General features: G+C 42.4%; 1 protein-coding gene across 2 annotated transcripts; it reads right to left on the bottom strand.

Moving 5' to 3' along the window:
- Positions 1 to 210: 210 nt before the first annotated feature.
- LOC147465591 (thiamine thiazole synthase 4, chloroplastic-like) lies at positions 211 to 2,250 on the bottom strand. Of its 2 annotated transcripts, XR_015189285.1 has the most exons (3): positions 1,276 to 2,250; positions 605 to 842; positions 211 to 515 (listed from the first exon to the last, which is right to left on the bottom strand). XR_015189285.1 is itself a non-coding variant. In XM_086520746.1 (2 exons), exons 1-2 carry the CDS (start codon positions 2,200 to 2,202, stop codon positions 678 to 680), a joined length of 1,092 nt encoding a protein of 363 aa, XP_086376872.1. In that variant the 5' UTR covers positions 2,203 to 2,250; the 3' UTR covers positions 554 to 677. The 2 variants fall into 2 exon arrangements, 1 of the variants encoding a protein (XP_086376872.1); XM_086520746.1 differs by lacking the exon at positions 211 to 515 and having other exon boundaries at positions 554 to 842.
- Positions 2,251 to 10,584: the final 8,334 nt, after the last annotated feature.

Here is a 10,584-nt window from a genome sequence, read left to right as displayed (position 1 = left end):
TGTGGCTTAACACAAGAAATTTTGCAAGAAACTTGGACAGGAAGAAAATTTAGCAACAGAAGACACCCACTTTTCCTGTGCTCAAGTAAAAATATTGACCACAGATGCTTGACACACACATTTACCAAACTTCTAATCTTCAACAGGCAACGAGCGCATTTCCTTGCCATATACTCATGCTCAAGTCACTTGGCACAGAGTTCCACGATATGCTCAAGATATACTGAGTAATTCCTCGAGATAAACCAAGTGCAGACATTACAATGATCGCAGTCAGTTATAACACCAAGCAACTGGCCACATACAATAATGGGTAGTTACTCACCCAGTAACATCAACTTGCAATTGACAAACTTTCACGGAGAACCCCAAAGTGAGTTTCATCCCGTCGCAATAGCCAAAAGCAACCAATCCTGCAAACATTAAAAACAAAAGGGCACACTCCCTTCGCAGGCATTACCCTGATCAGGTTTTGAGGGTATTATCTCAGCCCACTCAAATGAAAGTGGGCACCCCTGGTGCCTTTAAAATTAGACATCACCAAACCCAGAAATTCTTTTAAAAACCCTAAGAGCTCATATTTATTGAAAGGAAAAGCATTTACACAGCAAAAGATAAAGACGCTTCTTTTCGGTTCCAATCAGCTCCTAATCTAGCCTTATCATCAAAAAACAAAGCTACGCAGAGGCAGTCTCGTCCTCAGCAGATGCCAGCACCAGAGTTTCGGGATGCACTCCGCCCAGTTTGTAGGAGCCATCCAGAGCATTGGGAAGCCCAAGAGCCTTCAGGGCAAGGTGAGCTGCCTTCTGTCCAGACACCATCATAGCTCCAAAAGTAGGTCCCTGCAAATTTACATATACATGTTAGGATGTCCAAAAACACTCTACTTACGAATTAAGCTTGTCATGTGTACTAATATACATATAAAGGATGTGGGCAAGACATACTGACATCACGCACACGTAAACCAAGGTACAAAGGACCACCCGTTTGACAAGGAACCACGCACTCTTAGTAGAAATTTAGCATAAAATGTCATGCACTCTTATGTACAAGTTTAGCATGTCCTGCATCAAAATAATATAAACCAAGGCTGTATGCATGGCGTGCAGACATCATGCACACGTGAGATACAAACTGGCAGTCAGCCAATGTTCACGGCAAGCAAAAATCAGAATGTTCGTAAACCAAGCAAAACAAGTATTTCACAGAAACAGACTTCATACATAGGTAAAATGATATCACAGACAGTCCTACAAAAACATGAGAGCTTACCATCCTAGGAGAGCCATCAATCTCAGCGACTTCCATACCCGTTACAATCATGCCAGGCACCACCTCACGTGTGAATTTCACAATTGCATCCTCCGCAGCATTCATGTCTAGGGCCTTCATGCCAGGGACCTTGTCAATCATACCAATACTCTTCAATCTCTTCACACCGGTAGCACCAAAGGGACCATCATGGCCACACGAGCTCACCACCACCTTAGACTCCATCACATTAGGATCCATGCAACTCTGAGTATTATGGTTCATAGACACAAGAGCCCAATTTGTGACCACACCCGCTACACGATTCTCCTTAATTATCAGATCCTCTGCAGCAACCGCATTAAAGAGCTTCACATTTGGCCTGGCCAGAAGCTTGCTCATGATGGTGGATGTGAAGAGCGCAGCATGCTTGATAACAACATAGGTATCCTTCTCATCGTAGGGCACACCAATCTCATCAAGGAAGAGGTGGGCTGGCTTCCTTACAATCATGGCAGAGAAGAGCTGCCCACCGAGCCAAGCTCCACCACCTGGGCTTACAGACTGCTCCACAATGGCAACCTTGACGTTGGGGTTCTTGCTGAGCTCATACGCACATGACAGGCCAGCAGAACCAGCACCCACAACCACAACATCAGTGTCTGCATGGGTGATCATGTCTGTCATGTAGCGGCGGGTCATCTCACGGGCAACAATGGATTCCCGAATGGGCTCAAACTTGAAGGAGGAAAGGTCATATGAGGAATCAGAATACAGTGCAGCAGACACGGACGACGAGCGGGCGCGGGAGGAAGGAACCGTTAGAGAGACAGGTGCGCAAAGGCGAGAGCCAGAAACGGAGGAAGAAGAGGAGAAACATAATTTAGCCGAGACATCGGCAAAAGAGGAGGAGGAGATGGCTGCGGAAGCAGCAGCGAAACACGCCATGGCTGTAGCAGCGGAAAGGCAGAAACTGGCAGAATGGAGTATGCAAGGTAAGGGGGGACACTGGGTTGTTATATAGAAAGTTTTTATCATTCAGCTAACAAAATACAATTTCACACACGGGCGGCCAATCGGGCTAACGCTCAGCATTGCCAACCTCTCACTATAGTTCACCTTAGAGGCTTCATGTGGTGTGTACTATCTACTATACTATATAGAATACGAGCTCGGGTGACTTGTGAACAGCGAATCTCGCTCGCTCGTTCTTACCAACTGACCAATCTTATACAATTTCTCAAGATCTCTCATGAACACAAATAGAAACACTCACACTATATATTTTTCATGTCTATATTCTCGCTTTTGAATGTCTCTATGTATCTATGTATACAAGTAAGTATGTATATATGTGTATACGTATTAAGTGTATATGTATATACATGTGCATGTGTGTCACATGAATATGTATGCGTGTGTGTCTATCTTTATAACACACGTCACACTCTCTCTGGGTGCTGCGTTTGTAGAAATCTGATATTGTTGCTTCTTTGCCACCTCTTGGAGCACCTCAAACATGTTTGTGAAAGTTGTATTTTGGGTAAGATGTAGCGTTCGAAGTTTCCACAAAGGATGGTTCAATTAAAGCCACATGCAGGTTGCAGCTTGTGCATAGTGATGTTTGTGGGCCCATGCAAACTCCGTCCTTGGGCAATTACCTTTACTTCGTGACTTTTCATTGATGATTACTCCAGGCATGCATGGGTGTATCCGCTTAAGGCAAAGTTAGAAGTGTTTTGGTGCTTCAAGAAATTTCTGGCTATGGCTAAAAATGTCTCGAAATGTACTATGGGCACCCTAGGTTCCGATCAAGGGGCCGGGGAGATATGTATCATGAATTTAATGCATTTCTTGCTAATCGTGGGATAAAACACCAATGTACAGTGCCATATACACCTCAACAAAATGGTGTTGATAAGAGGAAAAACAGGTCTCCTACGAAAATGGCACGATGTAGAGTCAAAAGTCAAGCTTTACCACATTCGTTTTGGCTTGAGGCTATTATGTGTGCCACTTACGTACTAAACACGTATCCTACGAAAGCTTTGCAATCTATGACTCCATATGAAGCATGGCATGAGAGAAAGCCTTCTATTGAGCATATGCGTGTTTTTGGTTGTTTGGCATATGCTTTGGTGCCACAAACGCAACGCAGAAAATTGGATGATAAGGCTGTCAAATGTATTTTTGTTGGTTATAGTGTTGAAAGCAAAGTTTACAGGTTATATCATCCGCAAACAAAGCGTATCTTGGTCTCACGGGATGTTGTGTTTGTGGAAGATTCTGTTCAGCCCTTGTTGTCGTGTACTAGAGACAATAATGTAAGCTCACTGGACATTTATGACACTTTGTTGCCTCTTTCAGTGGTGGAAATTCGAATGTAAATTCAAATAAGGAAAATGTAAAGTCTATGGGGGTTTCAGAAAATGTTACAGATCAGCCTATTACCGATGCGGATGTACATGATGTACTTGATGAGGAAAGGGCTGAGAATGAGCAGGCTAGAGGTATGCCAAAATGGTTGGTGCATATTTTGCGTGACAGTAAATTGAATGTACCTTTCATAGTTGTACTCGTTCAGGTTCTCGCCATGCATCTTATGCATCAGATTGTTATGCTTTGGCTGTCTCTAGTTCATGTGATGTTGAGGAACCTTTGTCTTTTGATGAAGCACGAAATTCAAAAAATTGGATGGCTGCCATGTAATCTGAATATGATGCACTTATAGCAAATGAATTGTGGACTTTATGTGAGTTGCCTCCTGGCAAAAAGGCCATTGGTATGAAGTGGGTTTACAAGTTGAAACACAAGCCAGATGGTGAGATTAATCGCCATAAGGCTCGACTTGTTGCAAAGGGTTATGCAAAAGGGTTTTGCTACTTGAGTGGCACTTTACACCTTGGCTTGTTTTATCCCAAGGGGAGATCATTGCCGCCAGATTTACATGCTTTTTCGGAGTCAGATTGGGCTCGTTGTTTTGATACGCAAGTGTCCAGGAGTGGTTTTTGTTTCATGCTCGACAATTCATTCATATCATGGTTGAGCAAGAAGCAACCTACTGTGGCCACTTCCAGTTGTGAGGCTGAGTACAAGGCAGTCTTCACAACTACGATTGAGTGTATATGGCTCAGACGCCTTATGGGCTGATTTGGGTGTTGGAAAGGACAGTTCCAACACTATCTACACTGACAGTCGGAACACATTGGCAGTTGCAAGGAACCCAATTTTCTTGCTCGCACAAAGCACATTGAGGTGCATTACCACTATGTCAGGGAGAGGCTCTCAGTAGGAGAGATCAGCTTGGCTTATGTGCCAAGGCAGGACAACCTTGCAGATATTTTCACAAAGGCATTGTCTCCTGAGAAGTTCAAAGCTTTCCACAAAGCTTTGGGCTTACACCTCTTTGTGGAATCATGTCCTCACGGCATGGCACTTCCCTATACTCTATGTGCCATCTCTCGTTCACTACGTCACTCCCAGGGGGGATTCGTTACCATATACATGTGGTAGTGATGTGTGTGAATACACTTAGAACCGTCAGGGTATTTTACCCTCACTAGGAGGTTTTTTCCCCGTGCATTGTATATATGCCCATCATGCTAGTGCTATCTTATCTTTCCATTGCACACTAAGTAATACATTATCTGTTGTGTGCCTTGAGCTTCCTTCATCTTCTCCAAGTTGTGTGTATTTTCCTCCAACCCTAATTCGAACAGTTTTCTCTAGCTTTTTGCTTGGTAAATGGCCTCTCATATAGCCTTCAATGAATGAAGATACAATTGCATGCATGCATGCAAAAACTTGCATAGCATTGTCAAGTGGATACCACAATTTGATGCTTGGCTTGTCACACCTTTGTCCACAATGAGGATTGTTTTTTTTAAGTGTCACGCATGAAATCATAGCCATCATAGGCTATAGTGTACACACACACACACACACACACACACACACACACACAGACCACTTGCTCTACTTGCCTCTACTTATCAAAAGTATGTTTCACTTCATGCATGCTAAAGAATCTTAAACACATTTGTGTCACCACTGGATCTACTTATCAAAAGTATGTTTGACTCCATGCATGCTAACAAATCTTAAACATCTCTCTCTCTCTCTCTCTCTCTCTCTCTCTCTCTCTCTCTCTCTCTCTCTCTCTCTCTCTCTCTCTCTCTCTCTCTCTCTCTCTTAAAATTCAAGAGTAGTAGTTGCATGTATAATGGAAAAGAGTAAGGGATGAGTGTCTACTCAAAACATCACAATAGTGTTAATGCTGGTAGTATCTTCATCCCCGGCACATATAAGATAGAGAAAATTAGCAGCTGGTGCCTACGATGCCCATCAATTGCTTGAAGAAAAGCTACTTTAAGGGAAAGGCTTGGCGCGCCATAGCACAGAGAGAGAGAGAGAGAGAGAGAGAGAGAGAGAGAGAGAGAGAGAGAGAGAGAGAGAGAGAGAGAGAGAGAGAGAGAGAGAGAGAGAAGAAGAAGAAGAAGAAGAAGATAAGAGATTTTTAACATCATTTAAACAATCCAAGGGAGAGAGAAGTAAGTCTGTAAGCACTACTAACCAGTCAATGGGTATTGCGTTGAACACAAATGTGTGGAGTAGAGAGGTTGGGAGGATGGTGGTGGGATTTTCCTTTAGGATGTAGCATGTGTATTGGGAGGAGAGGATAGGTGTGTGGCAACAGATGGATCGGACCATGGGAGAAAGATGGCAAGAGGAACAATTGTCCCATCCCACATGGCTGCAAGGATTGAACTCAAATCTCATCCTCGACGAAGTGGTAGCTTTATTGTAGTACCACAACCAAAAAGCAACTCATGGATCTGGAGTTTAAAAGTGCAGGTCTCCTCCTATGTTGGCGTGCCTACAGCTAGGGAATTTCTACATCAATGGAGAGAGGAGCTTGGATCAAGGATGAGATTAGAGATGCATGCTCTCAAGTGCAAGAGCAAAGAATGGATCAAACTCAAGGGTGAGTCAAGCTACTAAGTATTACTCATGTTGAGGATGAGCAATAGCTGAATGGTAAGCAAAATCGAACAATACGTTGGGTAGCACGTTGACTCAAGAAGGTGGAAAAAACCATCTGAACGGATCCTTAGGGCTTTAAGCCACTATGTGAAATTAGTGGGTAACACAACAACAACCTACATCCATTATAGGTGGATAGAAGATCATCATATCTCTACACGCACGTCGAAATTGACCATAGACCCTTCGTCTGTCCATAGTTTCATGACATCAGCCTCTTGGTGTACTTCTTTCGAGGAACACAATCAGCATTGTTGGGCCAAGCAAGGTGAGCCTTGGGGTTAATGTACGTCTGGCTGCTAAGATTTAGGTCGCATTGATGGGGCCATGGGTCTCTGATTGTAACGTCAATGACATGCAGCTGCTCCTATTGGGCATCCCTCCTCATCTTTCACCCACCCTAGTCTCTTCCCCTGCTTATTTGTTGGCAAGATCCCTTCTTTCCCTCTTCACTTACCTCCTACTACAAGGTATTGAATAGTCGCAATCTCATTCAAACTCAAAGTTGGTATTGCACTCTAGCAACGATGCTGTCACATTTTTTATAAATATATGGGGCGGGGGGGAATGACCCCTCCTATTGTAACAATCATGGTGTCGTAGAAGCAGGGTGGGTTGAAGTACTACACATCAGGTAGCATGTGGCGGTTCTACGATAGTGGTGTGTGGCTGCTGCAATTACGGCAGGTATTGACATGGTGGCACTCATGTATGAAACACTGCGATATCCCAGATGCTTGATTACAATTTTAATTATGACCGTATGCCTGCTATATATAAGATAGTGTGATGATAATGTGGAATGTAGCGGCTCAACTCCTACAAGAAGGTAGAGCGACTACTACAGTCTCACAACACAATAGTCTCTTCCCCTCAGCCTTATCTCTTCCCATGCTTGTTTGTTGGCAAGGTCCCTTTTCTCCCTCTTCGTTTACCTCCTTCTATAGGGCATTGAATAGTCACAGTCTCATTGAAACTCAAAGTTGACATTGCTCTCTAGCAACCATGTTGTCGTATTTTTTTATAGAAATATTGGGGGGGGGGGGGGGGGGGGGGGGGGGGGGGGGGGGGGGGGCATGACCTTCGTATTGTAACAATCATGGTGCCGCAAAAGGAGGGGTGGGCTGAAGTACCACACATTAGACAGCAAGTGGCGGTTTTGTGGTAGTGGTGTGTGGCAGTGGTGTATGGTTGATGGAATTTAGCAACGTAATTGGTGCAGGTACATCCTTGAATAGTGGGCCAACCACACCCCGTGGCCCGAGAGAAACAAGGGTCGGGACTACCCCACAAATCGAGAATATTGTTGATCAGTAGAATACCAAGAGCCATGCAATGCAATCTTCCACCAACTGTGGAGAGAGAGAGAGAGAGAGAGAGAGAGAGAGAGAGAGAGAGAGAGAGAGAGAGAGAGAGAGAGAGAGAGAGAGAGAGAGAGAGAGAGAGAGAGAGAGAGAGAGAGAGAGAGAGAGAGAGAGAGAAGTGATGGAGGGCTATGCCCAATTTGGCTTCAGAGAAAAGGAGATGGGATCAACATGATGCATTGGAATTTAGCATCATCTCTTTGACATGTAAAAGATCCATTGTGCCACACACAAAGACATACAAAACATGGGATATTTTGCATGCTTTGATTAAAAATATCAATGAAACTCGAATCTCATTCTTGGAGAGGAAATTAAACAAGTTGCAAGTGCAAGAGGGTGATGACTTGATTGAGCATGTAACCAATGTGCAAGACCCTAATATAAAGCTTTTAAATATTAAAAAGATTCCTTCCGGATGTGGAGTTCAGCCGGAAGGCTCTTGCATGTTTGCTTCATTTGTAGTGAACCTTTTATATTTCTCTCAATTTGACCATGATAGGGAATCTGGATCCATTTTCTTTTCAGGGGTTTCTTTTTCTTTTGCTTAAGAATAGCAAAGGAAGAACATAAATGATTATATGCCTTCTGATGAGAATGCTTTGGTTGTGTGTACAAAAGGCAAGAATGTAAAACATATCAGTCATGTTGTAAAATTCAAGAAGTCTTCTCATGGTGTAGAGAAGAAGAAAAAGAAATGTCATTATTGTCATAAAAGCAAGCACTACATCAATGAACACCTAAAGTGGATTGCTAAAGAGAAAAAGAATGGTAGACCCAAAGAGTCCGGAAATCATGTATCCTCTGTGGATTCTTCTACACATGCTTCAACTGATGCAAATGTAGTTTCCCTTATGCAACTGAATGTATGGTTATTTCTTGTTTGCTCTTATGATGGACATGATTCGTGCTTGAGTGAGGTGTCACAAGCACTTTGGTACTATAACAGTAGTGTTTCTTAAAGATTTGTTGGTTTTGAGAGATGCTTCGATCAACAAAGATGCTACATGTTTTAATAATTCCTCTTATGTTGTTGAACAGCTTGCTTACTTGTGTTGATGGTTCACAAGTTACAATGGAGGTTACCTTAAGCTAGAAACCTAGCATTTAGGGTGCATATAAAGTTAATTTATTCTAATAAGAGTGTGTAATAAAGATTAGATACTAATTATGAGAGATAACTGAGATTTAGTACATAGATTATGGCTAATAGTAGTAGAAAATGAGAAATTGACATAAAAAGTAGGCTTGCCACGCTCTCGGGGAATAATTTGTTGGGTAGGTGAGTTAGAAAGGCACCAAACCTCTGGCTTTGAGAGAGAGAGAGAGAGAGAGAGAGAGAGAGAGAGAGAGAGAGAGAGAGAGAGAGAGAGAGGGTGCACAACACAAGAAACAATAAATAGTTGCACACTATAATCAAGATTTGTATTAATAAACAAAATCTGAGACCGAATACAAGCAATAAACCAAAATGGCATTGTTATATTCTTCTTATCCAAGAGCAAGAAAGAGAGTGAGTTGCTGCTAGTGTTCAGAGAAAGCTCTTTTAAAATCCATGGTTCCCTCTCTGGTTCTTTTGCCCTAGCTTGATCAATTGGAACCCAAATTGAATACTGTAAATTTTTACTAGATCCCTTGCATCTCGACCTTCACCAAAGTACCATATTTGATCCATTAATTGAAGGAAACACTTATTGTTGAATTGCATTTTTCCATTTGACAAAGTCCAAAAACTACAGAGTCACTTAATTGTACTTGTTTTGAGAATAACCCCATCAAATGGAGTTCGATTTTACCATAAAGCTCATCTCATAGCTTGTGTCAAAGGCTATCAAGAAAAAACCTAAAAAATTGAAACAAATCACCTAGGCCTACATTCCAAAGCTGGTCCAAAAAATTGCAGACTCTATTTAGGAAAATATTGAAGTGCTCATAACTTCTATGTCAGCGAGACGTAAAAGATAGGCTTTGAGAGCACTTTCAGTACTAGGTAATCACCCCATAAACTTACACTCTGACAACTTCCAATTAACCTGGCCCAAAAGTATTAAAAACTCACTTTATGATCATAAAAAACCACTTTTACCATACATACTTGTCTAGTCTTGGCTATACCTGTGTCGCATCACTTCAGGAATAGCACATACACTTCAAACAACCTTGACTTGCATCTTTTTTTTTTTTTTTCATGGAAGCGGAGCAACATATCATAAAATCTAATCTCTAGCTAACCCAAATGATTTTCTCATATTAAACTGATCATTTGATGTGGGAGAATAAACGGGAACAAGTGTTAGACTAGAGACATGTGCTTCTAGACCTATCTCAACAGGGGACCAAAAGGAGAGATGGTTTCATCTCAATAGGGGTCCAAAAGGAGATGTTCTACCAAAGAGCAACGTGTAATAAGTGCTTCTAGACCTATCTCAACAGGGGACCAAAAGGAGAGATGGTTGCATATCATTGGGGTCCAAAAGGAGATGTTCTACCAAAGAGCAATGTGTAATAAGTGCTTCTAGACCTATCTCAGCAGGGGACCAAAAGGAGAGATGGTTGCATCTGAATAGGGGTTCAAAAGGAGACGATCAATGTGCAATAAGTGCTTCTATACTTATCTCAGCAGGGGACCAAGAGGAGAGATGGTTACATCTCAATAGGGGTCCAAAAGGAGATAGTCTATCAAAGAGCAACGTGCATCTAATGGAGCTTAAAGACCTTAGGGTTAGCTTCATTAAAGACCTCCAAAGTTTAGTGTTAAAAGTCTTTAGACCTTACGCAAGCTAGGGTTGTGCTTGAGGTGCTTGTCATGCTTGGTGACTAAGGTGCTTGAGGTGCTTGTCATGCTTGATGAGTAAGGTGCTTGTCGTGCTTCATGAGTAAGGTGCTTGAGGTGCTTATCGTGCTTGCTGACTAAGGTACTTGA

This window comes from Adiantum capillus-veneris, chromosome 1 (genome assembly GCF_014529385.1).
Source record: "Adiantum capillus-veneris isolate H3 chromosome 1, ASM1452938v2, whole genome shotgun sequence".
Classification (NCBI taxonomy): Eukaryota; Viridiplantae; Streptophyta; class Polypodiopsida; order Polypodiales; family Pteridaceae; genus Adiantum; species Adiantum capillus-veneris.
Note: the sequence above shows the minus strand (reverse complement) of the source record. Positions and strands in the feature narration are given on the sequence as shown.

Excerpts from the sequence above, each read along its gene's own strand:
- LOC147465591 (XM_086520746.1), bottom strand. The coding sequence starts at position 2,202 with ATGGCGTGTTTCGCTGCTGCTTCCGCAGCCATCTCCTCCTCCTCTTTT. Across the intron at positions 843-1,275 it reads TTGATGGCTCTCCTAGGATG|GGACCTACTTTTGGAGCTAT; the intron begins GTAAGCTCTCAT and ends GTAAATTTGCAG.